Source organism: Anoplopoma fimbria, chromosome 19 (assembly GCF_027596085.1).
Source record: "Anoplopoma fimbria isolate UVic2021 breed Golden Eagle Sablefish chromosome 19, Afim_UVic_2022, whole genome shotgun sequence".
Classification (NCBI taxonomy): domain Eukaryota; kingdom Metazoa; phylum Chordata; class Actinopteri; order Perciformes; family Anoplopomatidae; genus Anoplopoma; species Anoplopoma fimbria.
Genome location: NC_072467.1, coordinates 10,237,747 through 10,256,689, shown reverse-complemented (window position 1 = coordinate 10,256,689; position 18,943 = coordinate 10,237,747). Strand labels below are relative to the sequence as shown.

The 18,943-nt window shown below is 39.9% G+C and overlaps 1 protein-coding gene across 1 annotated transcript in view; it reads left to right on the top strand.

Moving 5' to 3' along the window:
• The window catches only part of cdh13 (cadherin 13, H-cadherin (heart)), a 241,191-nt gene that overhangs the window by 59,887 nt on the left and 162,361 nt on the right, over positions 1-18,943 (top strand). The window contains exon 8 of the mRNA XM_054619535.1: positions 17,927-18,071. Within this exon, the coding sequence (XP_054475510.1) occupies positions 17,927-18,071 (145 nt within the window). The remainder of the gene's footprint in view (positions 1-17,926; positions 18,072-18,943) is intronic.

Sequence of the window (18,943 nt, the reverse complement as noted above, 5' to 3'; positions counted from 1 at the left end):
AAATGATTTTGATGAAAAGTTGATACAGTGAGGCTCCTAAATCAGTTAAGCCAATGTATTTCTATTTCACCTGTCATGCACTCAGGCCTAATTTTTGGAAGGAATGAGCTTTAGCACTCACAGGTTTGATCTACATTTGACTGACAAAACACAGCTTCGTACCACAACGGGAGCATTTCAGAAGAGTAAGATTTTGCCTGTCTGATTTCATTGACTTGCAGATTTTGTTGACTTGGTTATTTTTCATTGATAGTCATGCTGTGTGTGTGTGTGTGTGTGTGTGTGTGTGTGTGTGTGTGTGTGTGTGTGTGTGTGTGTGTGTGTGCGCGTGTGCGTGTGTGCGTGTGTGTGTGTGTGTGTCTCTGTAGTCTAACGTAGCCTGCTATAGAAAAAATTGCGCGAAGGGGAAACACCTCCACTGCAAATTAAGTAAAAGTTTTGTGGAAGGATGTGATTGATATTACAGTTTCAACAGCAATGTTTCTATTCAGTATGTATTGTTAAGTCATCAAACCATTAGGTAATAGCCTACCTAGAATGAGATTGTTGAGTTGTATTAAAGCTAGGGTGGGCGATTTTGGAGAAAACAGCCGTTGAGATTCCGTCGGGTGCTCTCTGGCCTCTCCCTGCCACGCTACCTGCTGTAGCTCCTCCCACCGAACGTCAGTTATGCGCGTTCATGTGAATTCAGTTACATTGATAGGAAGACGAAACACCATGTCCGATTCCGCAGCCAATAAGAACGGAGAATCGGAGCCTCGCTCTGATTGGTCAAAGTGTACATGAGCGGTGGCAATTTTTGGGTGCGGCCCACAGAGGCAGGGGAGAGCAAAGTTATGAGCAGATATTCTCAGAGCACTTCACCTACATATAGCTGACTGGCTATTAGGACAGTTTTGCCAAATATTACAGTAAAGAAATTACCCACCCTAGCTTTAACCATCTCTAAATCATTTATTACGCCATAGCCTCAAAATAGTCTGTGCAAGCTAGTTAGGGTTTTACATTTACATTGTCACCATCTTTTCAAACAAGCTGAAATATATATTTTCAAATTTTCAAAGTTTAATTACTGCAGGTGTAAACAGTAGAAACTATATTAATGCAGCAGTAGTGGTGAGTTAGTGTGTAGCCTAAGTGAAGTTGTGTTCCTTAGATGGTTTAGGCAGAAAAAGACACATGGACAAATTTAAAAAAGGAAAATGATGAACAGTCATTCATTGTGCCAACAGATGTGATTCCCATCTAATGCATTAAGGTAAATGAAATTGTACTATAAAAAAATCGTCCAGGGTTTGCAGGTCTTGACCTACAGAGCTGTTTGTTAAATCACAGATAAGGCTTCACAGGTAACTGTGATACATCCATTGACATGTTATTGAAAAAACGGGTCACACTAAGACACAAACATGTAAGATGTACATGATATAAATCTCCAATCCATGATGTTTTTGAAGTAATATTTGAAATGAGATGTCAGTAAATGTCAAATATATTATCTTTCAAGAGGGGTTGATGGAACACCATCATGTTTTGCTCGAGGCGTCGCTTTAAGATATAACAGTAGATGTTGTTTAGGATATAGATAACATCTTTCTCTTCTCAGAGTGTGGCTCCATATGTTCAGGGTTAGATGTCAATCTCGTGTCTGTGCAGCCGGCTGCAAGTCAACACAGATCCTTAAGACTCCGTGCCCTGCCTATATATTTAATGTGTGGACTCTTCCTTTAGTGTTTCTTTGAATACACAACAATGTGTAGATATTCTGCTGTACAGTCATCCAATCTGTATTGAACAGAACACCTCCTTCCGTTTCTCTTATGTCCATCCACTCTATTATTTACAGCGTGATGATGATGATTGATCGATATTGGCAAAGAAATGCTCCACCTTCCACGCAAGGCCATTGTATATTAAGGTGTTATTACTAACAGCTTTAAAAAACTTAAATCAATAAGGTTGAATGGCTTTGTATCTAAACACAGTGGTCAGATTTCTTGGGGATTTTCAGTACAAACTCGGCTCTCATACAGCGGTAACAGCTGATAACGCCGTCCAGAATCGACATCGTTGTTGCGCAAACGTAGAACCCACCCTCTGATTCAACATCAGCTGAACACTGTTTGCTCCGTCAGCACTTTCACCGTAGTTTACAGTGTTTACGCTTTTAGCACCGCCAGCTGTGCGGCCACTGAGAGGCAATCAAAAATGCTCCCAATCTCGAATCTTGCACCTTTGAGAAAAGCACAGTCTAACTTCAGCACAACAACAGCGCGGGGTCAGCTCAAGACAGACTGGAGCTGAGAATTCTAAATAGGCTATTACGGGAACGACAAGCCAAGCGAACAAACAAACAAACCCCGGACAAAGCAAACATTTGCTGTGGAAGAACAAACAGACACAGCGATCAGCTCGGCCACATGTTCACAAGGATTTAATGTCAAACATTATTTTCTTATTAAGCTCAATTAGGGTGAAAATGAATGTTAATGAGATGGAAAATGGAGAGGAAGGGAGCGGGGAGAAGTACAGGGCTCATCACCGCGGATATGACGAGCTCGGGTCGGGTCCAGAGCGGCAGGGAAAGAGCCCTAATTGGCTTAGAAGAGAGGAAGGATAGGACGTGAAGAGATAAATAACAGCCTTGTTTACACAGGTAGAAGGATGACCCGCAGTAATGCAGGTCATCGCAACAATAAGTGTGGTGAGTCCTTTGTACGTGCTTACCTCAAAGATGCTGAAATTTATGAAAGACAAAAAGCATACAGCTACAAAATGGTGCTGTGGACATTATTTTCAGGTTAAAAAGTCTGTTTCTTTGTGATTCCCACACACTGTAGGCTCGTACAGAAGAATAGTCAATAATATTAATAAAAACCAGGTTGCAGCCTCGTTATTTTCATACTGTGCGTAAATTATTTGAAATAATAGAATTTGATTCAAATCAACCTTACAGATGTCTTAAAAAGTCATCCTTATCCCAATGTTTGTTGTTGGTGAGGTTTTCGGTTTGCCTATTTTGGGCTGTGTGCCTTACATCCTGGTGTGGCAGCCTGAGTCTGGCAGCAGAGAGTAGCATCCGCCCTTGTGATGTCCTTTGACAGCAGATCTGAAAGGCACCATACTCTGCTCCCTATATTCAGCCTGTCAAGCCAAGGTACACAGTGACAAAGGAAGGGCTCAAGAAAAAATAACCATACGGACCTATCTCAACTCTGCAAAGGCCAAGCTGTGAATTGACGGCCGTTTTGAATTTTAGATTTTTTTTAATATTTCAGCTTTCAAAAAGTCTTCAAAGCTTTCCCATCGCAACAGTTTTGTCAGGTTGTCAAACTGTACAGATACATTTTTACCTATATTTACCTTTATTTTTTGACAGCGTAGACATCAAACTGTGGCATCTTCTGACAGATCCCTTCAGTTGAAATGACTCTGGCTGTGACTTCTGACTGTCTTTATAGTGAAAACTGTTTTGTTAATTTAATTTTGAAGAAAGAAATGACAGCTAGTGTCTTTTCATTATAATCTTTATTTTTCAATCAATGCAAGATTTGAAATGTATGGGATTTTTAAAGGGTTGATACACCATCAGAGCAGGTAAAGACAGACAGCGGCTAACAGCTGTGACAATCTCTGCACATGCATAACACAATTTATTCAAACTTATCAGAATAATATTTGACCAGAAATAACGACTGCATTTCAGACAGACCTGAACATGACACGAGCACGTCATGGTGCATCCCAAGATGCCAAAAACTGTCATGATGTGCATTGAAAGGCTCACTGTTTTAACATTAATAAGCTGCTCACTGCTATTCCCAATACGGGTATGCTCCACCGTTTCCCCGTTTAGTCTTAAAATAACAGATAATATAATATATCATATATAATACTCTCTTTATCGCAGCACACATACAGTGCAAAGATGCTAAGCTTTCTAGGGGCAGGTTCTCTCAGAAAGGTATTACATTCCTAACAGTGTAAGCATTAAATTGCTTCAGGCTTTTCATTTTTGCAGACACGCAGAACAAATAATTCCCACAATTTGCTAATTTGACGACTTTGCAGGATTTCATCCGTACACCTTTGCTGCACAAGGCACAGATCTCACGGATGCCTACAAGGGTTTGTTGTTTAATCAAATTTTCCAGCTCCGCTTTCTATCTGTCCTTTTGGCTTATGCCTGCTCCACTGTGGCTGTTCTCTCCTGTTATATGTCAGAGAGAGAGGATTGTCGATTAATCCTTCATGTTGCTGAGGTGGAGGAAAATGGACTGTAGGTGAAACCAAACATTTGACCCTGAGGGTGGATACATTCTTGACTGTGTGTGTTTGTTCGGGTATGTGTGTCTGTGTGCACAGCTGTGTGTGTGAATGTATATCTCTGTGCGTATCTCTATGTATATGTCTTTGGATACTCTTGCTCGTCTTAATGTACATCTTTATGGATGCTAATGTCCTTTTGTATAGCCCCCAGGCCTAAACTTAAAATGAAACAAGGCCAAGATTTAAGGAGCTGTGAAATCTAGAGAATAGAATGAGAATGAAGCCAATTTGCAAGTGAAATGTTCTGATCTAAAAGCTTTAAAAAGATATGTTAAAATGTGTCTAAAGGAACAAGAAGGAAATCAGCAGGAACCACATCCCAATATTTAATACAAGCTCTATCTAATGTAATGGATTTAATCTGATTCAAATTCATAAAACCTGGATATGCCACACATTAAATATGTCAGTGTAATAGCTACATCAATCTGCCTATTTCTTATGAATGACCAAGAATTGCTGTTTCCTGGAAAACATCAACCTAAATCCCACAAATGGAAGCATAACCTCTTTAACAATATCTAATAAATACCACACTAAGTACAGAGCAGGAGGAAAGCAGCGGGTGAGTGGATGAGCCAGAAAGCATGATAATAGGGTGAGACAATTACAAATGAGACTTATTTTTAGGTGACGCATGTTTGAGGTTTTATGTAATTTCAATTGATAACGAACCACAAACAGCATGTTTCTGAATGAAAGATATATTCTAATGCTCCGCTCACATGACCCCTCGACTGACAGTACTGTGTCACTGAAGGGCTTACCGCTGGGAGTGTGGTCCACACTGTTATTACCAAATTAACACAGAGCTTCTATTTGCTAACAAAACAGCCACACGTAACGAATCATTTTGGTAGCAGTGTGCCTCCAGACAGATGGAGAACAGAGTGCATTGAGAGGAGCAGAGAGGAAAGAACAGTGGACCATAGGGAAGGGAGACAAGGCAGATGAGAGAGCAATGGGGGATAACAATAAGAATAAAAGATTACTAATAATAGAAGAAATTTAAAAAGCTATTTTTTGATTCATAGAAAATAAGCAATACACATTGCATTTTCTGTACCACAGCTTGCACATATGCACAGCTACACACTTCAACGGACATACACCGCTGTTTCATACAGCAATCTAATGCCTTCCTCGTTTACAGTAGGTGTAACTTCATGAGCCTGAGACCAGAGACAGGTGAAGCCTGTTGTCCAAATCCCACTCCTGTTTTCTGCTTGGCTGGACTGTAATTTCCTGGGCTTTAGAGAGCAGGATACGCTGCCCTGCACACTGGAAAACAGGCCTGATGTGCACTTAGTCCCTGTATGTGGGCAAGAGATAAAGGACACACACACACACACACACACACACACATACACACACTATCAACACCAACACCACCACCTTCTCCCCAAGAAAACAATCCTCTAGCCACCGTAATAGCTCTTACCTTTAAGAAATACGACCACAATACTTTCATGTCACAAGGTCACATGCCGTTGTGCTCCGATGATGATCCCACTGGTCTATAATTTATTTCACATGCATAATTGTCTATTTAGCTATGTTTGCAACACTCTATTGCTATTTCAGAGACACAATACTGTACATAAGATGTCATCCTTTGCATCGGAAGTTTTTTATTCTAAAACAACTGCTTTGTAAACGCGATACAAATAATGGAAAATGATAAAGATCATAGATTTAAATCACGTGACATGCGTGGTGACCTGGAGGGCAAAACAATGGGCCAACATGATTGCGCAACAACTATCGCGCATTTAGGATAAACAACAGAATCACTCACTTCGTAAGCTGGAGGACAGCGTTGTGTTGCCCTCCAATTGGGCATTCCCCTAAGGACATGACGTCACATGAAAACTATGATAGAATGACAGAAAGGAACTTTCTTTGAAACTATTTTTTTGCGTTGGCAGTTCAGAGAGATTTCTCCCAAGTTTCCTCAGATCTGCTTCCTGTTTTTAAGCTTTCCCTCAGGTCAGGATCATTCAACTCTGAGAGCTGTGTCACTCTTCCAGATACCCCCGTAAACCCCTGCAGACAAACTGCTATGCCCCTACTCCCAGATAACCTGATTAAACAGTGAGTGCCCTGTTGCTCAGCCTCGGGCATTACCGCTGCTAATTCAGCCTGTCCGCCGCCTGCTGAGCTACATGGCACAACCCCTAATGCACTCCTCTTTAGATCCAGGGCAGCTCCACTTTCAGCTGTCGAGACTGGAGACAGAAACACTCCACACTGAAAAGGTTTCTAAATGGACTGAAATTGGTCACTGGATTATTATAATCTATCCTGAGGGAAATGCAACAGTAAGTACAGTAAGAAGAGACAGTGTCATTGCTGATAATGATTGACCATCTAAAAATGAAAACACATTAATTATTCACCCACTCCTGTGTCTGCTGAAAGTCATTTGGTCAACTGTGTGGGATCACTAAACACCAAGAAAGTTCCATCCAAATTTTCATTTCACATTCACATCTTTTCTTCAAGCTGTCAAAATCAACAACCTTTTATATTCCTTTATACTACAGCATTCTGCAGACAGACATGTGTGTATTTCCTATACGCTGTAACCTTTGACAAGTGCAGCAAAGCCTTTTCAGTGAGGAAAATAAAGGCCTTGTAAAAGTTATACGCCAACACTTTTTTTGGCCCAGATCAGGATTTGAGGCCATAAAGTATCTGAGTATTTGAGTATCTGCCGACAGTGAGTTCAATCCAGTACTTTTATTTAGCTTATTGACACAGCTGCTAGTGCACCCTCAACCCACAACCTGACATAGACATAGAAGTTAATTCCTCATTCAAATCTATGAAGTAAAAAGCTTAAATTATTGATATGATAAAAATGGAAATGTACCTGGGAAGATCCAAATCCTGAAATTAATTTGATGTGATTAGCTAGATCATTTTACTAGGAAAGACTTATCCCTCTGTGGGTTTTTTGGAACTACAGAAACACCTTTTCCAAACTGTGTCAAGCTTCTTCCCTCACAAATAATCTTTGGCAGAGCACAGACAAAGACTTGGAAAGCGCACACAAAACAAACAACAGAAAATATAAGTGTGGCCTGTTATGAATTTGATTTATATGTAATTTAAAACCTGCAAAAGTAACAGTCAGCTAAAAATGAAAAGCTGCTACCTGAATATTTTGATTCTGCTCTTTGATATATAAAATTCAAAAACAGACCTGTCACACTTGATTCAATAACAAAGCGAGTGTCAGAACTCCAAGTAACTCACAGTGGTAAGTCCAAATAATTTTTACTTTTTCACAGTGAATAACAAAGATCAGGTTTATTTCAGATGATTTACTCCAAAATGCGTCCTGATCAAGGCTCAGCTGGACGTCTCTACTATAAATCAAACATTTTGAAACTTAATTGATTTCAGTCATTAATATTTTGACTGAAACTAGTCCTTTATTTTTAAATGATCTCAAGGTGCACACAAAATAAAACTTGACAAGCATGTAATAATATACAATTTAATAAAGTGATGTAAACATGTGAAATGACCACACCATACAAAATGTTTTACTTCATCTGATGTCGGAATGCCTTCCTGTAGGAACTCGCCATTGTTCATGTTATATTTCCCAACATGTTTTTAAAAAGAAAGATATGACAGTCTTTTAATCTAAAGAGACAAATGAAATAAAAAAAATAAACTGAATTGAATTGAATTGAATTGAAATAGCTGTACAGTAATTGCACACAGCTGTCTTGTTGATGGCATATCATGGTCCCTGAGTGCACCATATATAGGCCTCCTCTAAGGACGAATATAAAACATGACAAAAGAAGTGGTGAAGACAGTAGCAGACAGGTAAGCCTAGTTTTCCACTGGCCCTCCAAACAGTACCTTGAGTGCCAGACTAAAGGAGATTGAATTATATCTTAGGAAGGGGGGGCTATTTTGTACCATGATACACCAGGGAGAGCCTTTGTGACTCTTTCAACGCCTTTTCTGAAGCAGGATTATTTTTTATCTTGCCAGACGGCCAGCTGAATGAAAGATCTTTTCTATCATTTTCTATCTGCTCTATACTTTTAACTCCCCCACTTTTTCTCACCTTCCATCTTTTGTTCAATCTCTCTCCCTCCAAAGACCATCTATTTATATCTTCTTTGACATTCCAAGGGCTTCTTTTCTTTTGATGTAATGAGGAACATTTCAGATCAGTGACTCTGGGATAAGAGACAGACAAAGAAATCCACATGCAACAAAATCCACTATTCAAAGAACAGCTCTGTTTGCTGAAGAGCACATTAACATTTTTTTTTGAGAAAATGTACTGCTTCTGGAATATTCGTACTGATAACAATAACACTGACTTTATAACTACAACGATTAGTGCAGGTTGCTCACACATGGATTACACAAACAGCCATGCTGAGGTTTCATTTTCAATAAAAATCTCCATTAATGCAAAGTTTTGAGTGTAGGATGTGCCTTATTTATGTCTTGGCAAACAGCCAGAGTACTTGCAATGTTATTGAGATCATCGTAGACTACAATAGAATACTAGTTATTTGGGTCATGGGGGGTACTAAATCGAAATAATTACTGACTGAGCTGCACATCCTGTACCAACCAATGTGGGACAAATGCATATACCATTACATCCCTAATTTATTTGTATTACAAGACATTTCAGACAATTTGGGAGTGATAGAAGGGTCAAGTCATATGTTTTTGGTAGTTGTCCACATTTGGATCAGCGTATTATGTATTTTAGACTCTAGCCATGTTTTAGCTTGCAACTATAATGTGCATAACTTCTCTTTTCCATGTCTTACCTTGGCAATGATGACTATCACTTAATATATCCACCTAAAAACAACGTAGTCCAATGCAACATCATTCATTATTTCACGTTTTTATTTAATGGATATATGAATATGGAATGTCATTTGTTTTGCAGCGTTTTGGTCAAAAAACTAAATGTTGGACAAATTTAAATGTTGACCTGTTGATGGTGCTTAATGAGAAGTACCAAAGTTATCACAATTCATTCTGTGGGGAACATCAGTGTCTGTGGCAAATTCCATGACTATCCATCCAATAGTTGACAAGACACTTCACTCAAAAACCACAAATGTCATCCAGCATGTGGTGCGAGAGAGAAGGTCAGTGGATCACAAAGTCATCAGGATACATTGTCTTGGAACATGACTCTCTCTGTAATCTTTCGTTCCAGGTCATCTGGTACAGTAGATCTCAATAACTGTAAACTTTGACCTACTGTTGACGTTTGATAAAAAGTCAAGGGATGCCCAAAGTAGTAGTTTCATCCCTGTGTTCATCTCGGTTACCTTTTTCCATTCCAAGGTGATCCATCCAATTGTTGTTAGGATATTTCACTAAACAACTAAAATGTCAACCTTAAGGTGGTTCTGCAGAAAGAGTTAGAGGAGCATGTAATTCAGTTGGCTTCATCCCTCCGGGGACTGCAAAGGACTGTCCAACCTTTCATTGAAATCCATCCTATAGTTGTTGAGATATTTCAGTGTGGACTTACGTGGTGGACCAACTAACCAACAGAACAACATGCTATCCTTAGACAGATGCAGAATAGCTAAATATGTTTTGGCAAACCCCTTATCCTATAATTGAGGAGGATGGGGAGTTTTGGTTTGTAGTGTTTGGTAACTTTGATTCCACAAAGTTGTGGTTTAACTTTGTAGAACATACGTGCTCTTCAGCAAAAAACCTCTCACCCAGTGCCAGTTGGTTTTCAAGTGTTTCCCAGGGTGCAATGGTGAGAGCATGAAACATATTTGGCAGCTGTTCTTCCTTCTTGACAGCCTGCTTCCACGGCTTAATTTCACTGTTATAGAATGTGTCAAGCTTTTGAAGGTAGATTCAGCAGATGTGTACAGGACCAGTGAATTAACAACCTCGGTATCCCTGAGGGTGTTTCTAATAGAGGCTGACACCTTGAGGTCTACGCTTTGAGAGGAATAGAGGAAATAGTGCAATTCTTTAGGGAGGGTGAGAGAAATAAACATCCCTTTGTTGTTATCACATCTTGATGTACTATAGAAGAAGGTGTATGAAAATTGAAAAGAAGGGCTTTTCTCATAAAGACTATGGGTGCTACATAATTGAATTAAGTGGTCTCTCTGTGATGTTTGTTTTTGTGGATTTAACAAAATGAAAATATAAGAAACACAATGCTATTATATAATGCATTACGCTGTTTCCAAAAGAATACACTGTGTTTTATAGTAAGTTTTTTAAAAAAAATATAACGGTCAGTGGCACTGCCAGCTTCCTGATACTTGATACTTGTCTTTGATCTCATTGACGGACCTTTGGGTTCCTCCATTTTTTAGGTATTCCAAACTGAGCTGCCCAATCACAGCACAGTGAAGCAGTTCAGCCAGTTTCATAGCGATCAGATTATGCCTCCCTCGTTCTGTCCATGGGAGAGCAGTGAGGAGAGCTTTAGGGAGAGAAACCCCTCCTTCCTGAGGGACTGTCTGATATGTGTTAGGGCAGGGCCGGGGTTCTGCTGGGGTGGAGCGCAGCCTGCTGATAAAGGCTGAGCCACAGGAGTGTTTGGAAGGTTCTGGGAACTATTCACCTTGAAGCTACTGCAGAGAAGTTTCACAGGGATCTTAAGAAAACGACAGGCAGGCAGAGCCCCTTTGAATGCACCGCCCGGCAAAGGGAGGGCTACTTGAATGGCTCAGGAGGAGCTGAATGCTGAGTGAATGTGAAATGAGGCGATGGCAATGGAAGGCAACGCAGATGCTTCCTTATGCATGACTGGGCCCCCTTTTTCCCCCACTTCCCTTTTCACTATCCCGTCGGGCGTTTAAGGCTGTGATAAAGCCTTCTCAGCTCATCTACCTTTTCCTCTGCTTCTGCCACAATGAGCCCAAACGCCCAATTGACTTGGGCTTCAGCTCACACTTCCACCTATATCCCTCCCCTGTAATCAACCTAGCTTCTCATCTCTGCACAAAGGCCTTTCAGGACTCAAAACTTGGAGGTATCCTTGGAGACAGAGGAGAGGAGAGGGTAAGTGAGGAATGTAATGTTGGGTTCTTTCATAAATTTAGATTGAAACAAGCCAAAGGATTTCAGGATAAAGTGTCGCTGCTCTTATTCCCCCTTGAACAGTTTACAGTTGCACATTCTTCTCTATGTTTGCTTGTGTCAGCATGAATGTGTGTCTCTGGCAAATTTGTGAAAGGCCTCTATGTATCACTCTATGATTCTTCTTGTCCATGTGTTGAATAACAAGAGCTCTGAATCCTTTCCATGCATGAAAAGGATGGAGCCACAGTACTTTAACACCAAGGTCATGAGAGTTTAAAAAAAAAAAAAAAAAAGACATAATATAATAGGTCTGGCTCTATACAAATAAATAACACCTGTCATTTAGAAGCCTTTGTAGTAACACCAAATAGAAGACATTCAAAGGGTAGCATCCATTTGGATAAAATTGACCATAGTGTATTTATGATGAATAAATATCGGAGCAAAACTTGAATATAGAACAAGAGAGCTTTTATATAAAAATAAACTGCGACTCCTCCACCATGAGAGATGTCAATGTCTCTGTGTGATAATTATATCAGCTCTTAGAACAAAATAGCCCTGCTCAAGCATCACTGACAGACTCGGGGAGAAAAGGAAAGTGAGAGGCGAGTGTTCACTGAGACCTCTGATGCTAACAGACAAGATGGATTGTAGTCACAGATCTACAGTCTGAAGGCCGGGGCCGCTCAGCCAATAAACACAGAGGTAATGGTCCCAGAGTTTATCATCTCTGCTGTGACTGTCTGCTGCTGATCCGACTCGAGCAGGGCCCATTTTCTCCAATTCTCCCGTTAATAAGTAATTTAACCCCCCAAATGAAATCACTGCGTCCTCTTGCACACATAGATGCTAATTTTCAACTTGAGAGAAATATTTTCGCTCTGATCCGTGATAAAGACAATATAGCCTTCTCATTTTGCTAACAGGCAAGTGATGAGCCAGTGATACAATGCCTCGGTTCTGACTTAAACTTGCCAAACTAACCTACACACACACACACACACACACACACACACACACACACACACACACACACACACACACACACACACACACACACACACACACACACACACACACACAAGCACTGTGTCATTATGATTGGGTGCCTTTAGGAATATAATGGGTCATTGTCTTGGCACATTGATGCAGAAAGCGTCAATAAGTTAGATTTAATACAATTTCAAGCACCCAAACAAGTAAGAAATGTACATTTCATAGATTTCTAGAAGTTGTCAGTTCCCCAGAGATTGACTGATGAAGTTGTACAAATGTGCAGTATAACTGATATGCTGGAGGCTAATTGAGTCTCAAAAGACCTTATTCAATATATTCTCACCCATATGCTGGAAAAAGCATTCTCTTTTAATATCCGTCATGCACAGACAAAGTTATACGCACATTTGCTATGCAGCCTTCCATTATGCAAAGATCTCCAAGAAGAGAAGAAGGGTGCATAGGTTAGGATTTGCACAAGCCTCCATCCAAAAGTACCACTTACAATTATTTAGGTACAAGTACAAAAAGAGCAATGTAAGGAGAACAGGCAGCTGCAGTAGTAAAACTACAAAGATGAGTGTACATGGCTTATACAAAATTCTATTTGATGAATATTCACCATTGTTTCAAGGATAACTGTTGTCAGATTTAGGGCTGCTATAGTTAAACTGTGCACAATCTGGGCCCAAAGGACAAGGGGTTGTATTTGGTCTCTTAATTAGTCAAAGGTCTGTTTTGGGTGAAACATAAATTAAACTAATCAAAGTGTCCAATTACCTTTAAATGCCAGGCGTGCCTGCAAATTGGAGAAGTGGAAATGTTGTTTTTGAAAGGCTAAACACCCAAAACATATTGATAGGAAAAAAGACTATCTCCTTAGATTAAAAAGTGAATTTCTTTTTCAATAAATTTTGACTTTTGCACTTCACAAGGTTCTGTAGTTATTGGAAAGGTTTGGCTCACTTTGAGTGTGCAGCATTTGAATGTTGTTTTGGAATTTGAATGCCAATGCCATGAATGACGCTTTGAACCTTCAAACCAGAATTGAATCACTCCTGGTTGAAACAGCAGTACAAAAGGTTGGAAAATATCAGGTTATTTTGTGTCAAAAGTACAAAATCCTTAAAAGAAATGATTATTCTCCAAGCTGCATCTATGTAAGAAACACTAAACCACAAAGCACACAATACTGTTACATGAGCAATAATTAATTTGGCAGCTATGGTGCAGAGTTTTATTCCCAACTGCAATGGTGAATGGTTTTGAATGCTCTACAACTCTGATTTGCACCTCTGACTGGCTTATTATGAGGATATCATTTCACAGCACACTATTCTCTACATACTAAAATGACTGTAAAAAAATGACTAATATATTTGAACATATACTAACTACATGAGTACTCATGAAAATATTTTTTCGACTGAACTTTACTTAAATAACACAGATATCCTCACTTTTACCGCAACTTTAAAGGCAACCAGAATCTACATCTGCCAGTAAAAAAAACCAAAAAACTCTTGTTACTCTGACATTAACATAAGTGACCGCACACCCTCTCTTACTCAGACTGCACACTGGTAATAATTACTTATCCTTTATTTATAGTGAGTGGTGTCAAAGACAGCCACAAACCTTTACCTATAGTGAAAGTATCAAAGACTGAGGTAGCATTTTGCCCACTAGCTTCTTTGGTAAACAATTTTTCATTATGAAAATAAGGAACATTCCAAACACTTGTGTGTTTAAATGTAGTAACACTGGACAAACACTTTTCCAAAGGGGAACCGGGATCAAAAGTATACAAAACTGAAAAGCATCTCTTATGCTAATAAAATGAAAATACTAGTCAAATAGAATGATAGAAAATAAAACTTGTTCTTTAGGATGGGTGTTTTAATTAATTCCACCTTGGCTATATGCCAATTTAACTGTAAAAGAACTGCCAAAACATCTTAGACGTACACCTAATGTATCAGTTTTTAAATCCAGGTAAAACTTTCGCTTTTTATTTCCCTTTTTTCTGTTGCATTATTTAACTTTTATTGATATTCCTCTGTTTAATAACTATTTTATGTACTTTGAACTTTCTTATTATATCTTAATCATGTTTTTTTTATCTAACTGTTCCTTTTAGTTTTATTTATGCAAAGCACACATCATTGCCAATGTGTACGAAATGAGTGCTGTAATTGTTGTTGTGTTTTCTTCTAAAGGCTGCTTGAAAGCGGCAGGAATTATTTTTTAATTCCTCGTCCCTGTGATCTACACATATGGGTGATGCCGTATGACATGTTTCCATTCACATACCCTACAATTGTGGAACAATGCTGACATGCAATCTGTCAACTGTCTTTCTGATACTCTTGTATCAGACTGGGAACCTGCAAAGGGTCTTCCAGCTTCCCCGTTATATCCGCACTCGTCATAGAGTGACTGACTCGCAGCTTGATGTGCTAACAGCCTAAAAGTTTCTGTGCAGAACTTGCACTTGAGAAATTAGCTGCCCCATTAACCGTAAAATCTTTTTTTTGGACTTTGACGGAAAGACATCTTTAGACAGAGCTCTTCCACCCATGTAACTTCATTGTGATTGCACTGCATACTCAAACCCCTGTTAGAACATCCGCTGTATGGAGTGGGGCGTGCAGCTGAGATATTTGCATGTCATAGACTGTATAGCTCAAAGAAAATCATATAAATCTATAGCTGTCCATGGCTAGCTTTCTTTTTGAAAGATCTCACCACTTTCCTAGCTGTGAGACGGTATGTGTTTGATTATGTGTTCCCACCATCTGCCAAACAGGTTATTACTGTTTTGCTGGTGTGATTCCACTGTTTAAATTATCTGATGCTAGGCACCTCACTGCTAACGTTCTCATTACAGCTCAGACATGCTGAGAAGAAAAGCTACACTGTGTGCATGTATTAATGTGTGTGTGTTTGCGTCAGTGTGAGTGAGTGAAGTCATGCGTACATATGCTTGTTGGCACAGGGCTATAGCTCTTTTGCCATGCAGATCCCTGTACGCTTGTTTCAGCCTCATAAGATTCCTCTTATTGTGTGTGAGCCTGTGTGTGTGTGTGTGAGAGAGCTGTGGATCGGATGGAAATACGTGTTGGGTTCAGAACACCATTAGTTGAGAGTCAGCAGTTCTGCGGGATGGAGACAGAGGGGGAAATGGTCCCTCTCATGAATAGCCTCCCGTGGTATATTCTCTAGGCACAGAGAGGGGGGAAGACGAGATGATATATGAAACCATTAGGCTCCTAACACCTAAAACACTTATTTCAGCTGCATGTGTGCCATTACTGCTATTACGCTATATGCTCCAGGCGTCATGGTGACGGACAGATAGGAGGACAAAAAGAAAGAGCAAGACAGAGGAGCAAGACGGAGGCAGAAGAGTGCGATGACCCACCCGTGTGATAGAGAGCTCGCGTGATGTCATGCATTACTGATAGGGAGAGGAAAGGCCGGTAATGTGATGCCACAGATAAAAGACGGAACCTCTCTCGCTCACTCTCTCTCTTTCTCTGATGAATCTCTCCAGCCCCGCTCAAGCGCTAATAAAGGAAGTGAAGGGATCTCTTTAGCCACAGATTAAGATTTGAATTGAGGTAATGTCATTACATATGGTGTCTTTATAGGATACAGATCGCTGACTTCATAGGGTGCACAGCCTCATCTGCTGATAGGGTTTCTAGTAGCACACATGCTTAGATTATATCAAAAGTGATCCCACTCTTGTGACAATATTCTGGCATTTTACAGCCTGTTATACGTCCAGTCGTTAGCATTTTGAGGTGCAGTTTCCTGTGCATTCTATGGGTTTGTTATTTTTTTCCCCCAGTCCGTAGCCTGCGTTAATTCATTTTGCCCAAATGTGCAAGATAAAGCGCCTAAATATCAATAGCACATTCTTACTGAGACATTCATTTTTATAATTACAGTACACAAAGGAGACCACTGCTGTCTTAATAAACAAGATAAAGCCAACCAGCCGTCTCAACTATGGTTTCCTTTTTTTATGCTAATCACACTAAGCCATCCCAATTAATTTGACAGTGGTACTTTTAATAAGGCTGCATGTAGCACCTTAACCCTCATCCTCATACTCCTTGTGAAGGAGACAGAGGCAGCACTCCCAGATTCCCTCGTCTGCGCACACAATACACAAATTAGACTTTCATTACATAACTTATAATGTTTTGAGAAGAATACAGTAGCTTTCTTACAGTAGCTTATTGTTGGGGTTCCCACTCGGTATTACCTGTGTGTAAAATATGGTGGATAAGGGTTAAAGGGACAGCTGAAAATTTCAAATGTATTTCTACTTGTATTTATGAATACATCTACCAACTATGTCTATTCTTATTCTATCTATTGCTATGTATCAAGAACCCTCAGGTTTAACATCTGACCAGCTAATAACAGCAAGTGACTGGAGCTTGCCAACAGGAGGGGGGGTTGCAAAAGAGATGTATCTGTTGAAGCTCTGCCAAACCTGAAACTGCTGTGTCAGCACAATAACAGAGTTACCATAACTATCAGTTGATTCAGAGAGCATCGTTTATCTTCATATACTTAAACTACATAGTGATTTTACGTATATATTCAGTAGGCCAGGCTTTAGTAGTATCTATTTAGTATTTGGGTAGGCTGACTAAACAGGACAGGGTCGTCCCACTCTGGATTGAAAGCTGCTTGTTTGCCAAATTGACATTGTGCATATTTTTGACTTCACTCTGTTCAGCTGGCAAGTTCCCCTAGGTGAACCGGTAGGGATGACTAGCAAAACTGCAGAGTAGGGAGAAGCTGAATGCATAAATGTATTCTCTGGGTCGATGGAGGTAGAGAGCAGGAGGAGATGAGAGGATGAGTAATCCTAACCAGCTCGACTGAAAGGTTTTATCTGTATATCCTTGAGTGCCGGAAAAGGAATCTGAAGAGTCTTACATATGCAAGGACACGATTTAATCCAATTGGAGGGAATGTAAGATATTGCCAAAGAAAATAAACGTATCAAATGCAGAGAAACTTTGCATGGATGTTTGAAGTTGAGTGATTGTAGGCCAGTATTAAAACTACCCTAGTTTGAATTTAACAGCAAAGCTTAAGGTACTATATACTAAATGTTCAGGCACTTTATATCCATAAAGGAACAAATCATTTCATTATTGTAATCCAGGGAAATTGCCCACCACTAGCAGAAAATATAAAATAACTGCAACAATCTGTCTTAAGATGTGTTGAAAATGAAACTATTAAGCGTTACTGTCCTTTGTAGAGGGAGATGCAGTAAATTGCAGTGATGTTTGTAGTGACTATTAAATCTGCTTTTAACTGTGGCTGTATTTTCATTAGAAAAGCAGTGGGAGGTTTCTGTAGCAGGAAGCAGAACTTCATAGATTTTGAACGTCTCCCAGCTGCCGTTTAATGGAAATTTCAATAAATAGGAGCTACACCCAGAACACCATCTTCATCTCTGAAAATAAACTCCTCTATCTTTGTCTCCACACAGCTTGAAGTTTCAACCACAGACTTCGCTGGAAACCTTGTTGAGGGACCGGCCATGCTAGTGATCACTGTCATCGACCAAAATGACAACCGACCCATCTTCAAAGAGACGCGCTACACAGGAGAGGTGCTCGAGGGATCCCCTGCAGGTAGGTGACGTTGTTATACTGAAGGACTCTCAAGAGAGAACTGGATTCAGTTGGACAGCAATATCACACATACTATGATTGTGACACTTGAGATGTTTCTGATCTTGGGCTAGGTGTGGTTGTTTTGATGATGTCTATATCTGGGTTTGGCTGGTTTGTGTTTGTCGATGTGGTGATGGCGTCAAACACACATGCCTGGAATATGGAATCACTTTACGACAAAAAAATAGATTTACACTAACGTATCACGTATTAGCAAATACTCTATTTTATTTAAATTTAAATTTTATCTGACAATATATTATATAATATAATATAATGCATCAATTTCCTAACAAACAATGTAAAGACTCATACAAATCTAATCCCTCTTAATCATCGTTATGACCAATTAGAAGTGTTCGGTGTTGTATCTGCAGAGACCCTGCCTCTTCTTAGCTGTGTTCCGTACTCTTCTGGGCGTCAGCAAAGAGCATTTTAACTCCACGGGGATCAAATAGCCCGGGGGGGGGGGGGAAGAGCAAAGAGCATTTTAACTCCACGGGGGATCTAATAGACCGGGGGGGTCTGGCACTGTGTAGTTCCCAGAGCCACCTTGAGCTGCATTCATTCAGAATCCGGCATTCCTGCAGGTTTGTGAGAAGGTGTGGATGTGTTTATCTGTGCTTTAAAAAGTATTCAGCCGCAAAACAATCAGGGAATAGATTTGTATTCTTCTGATTCACAGCCCTCTCTTCATTCACTCCCTAGCTCGACCCCCACTACTCTCCCTCTCTCCCTCTCCCTCCCTCTCTCGTTTAGTCGGAGAAGAGTCTGAGTATTTCTGCGTTTACAAATGGCAACCAAAAAAGGGACAAAATGTTATACCTTTT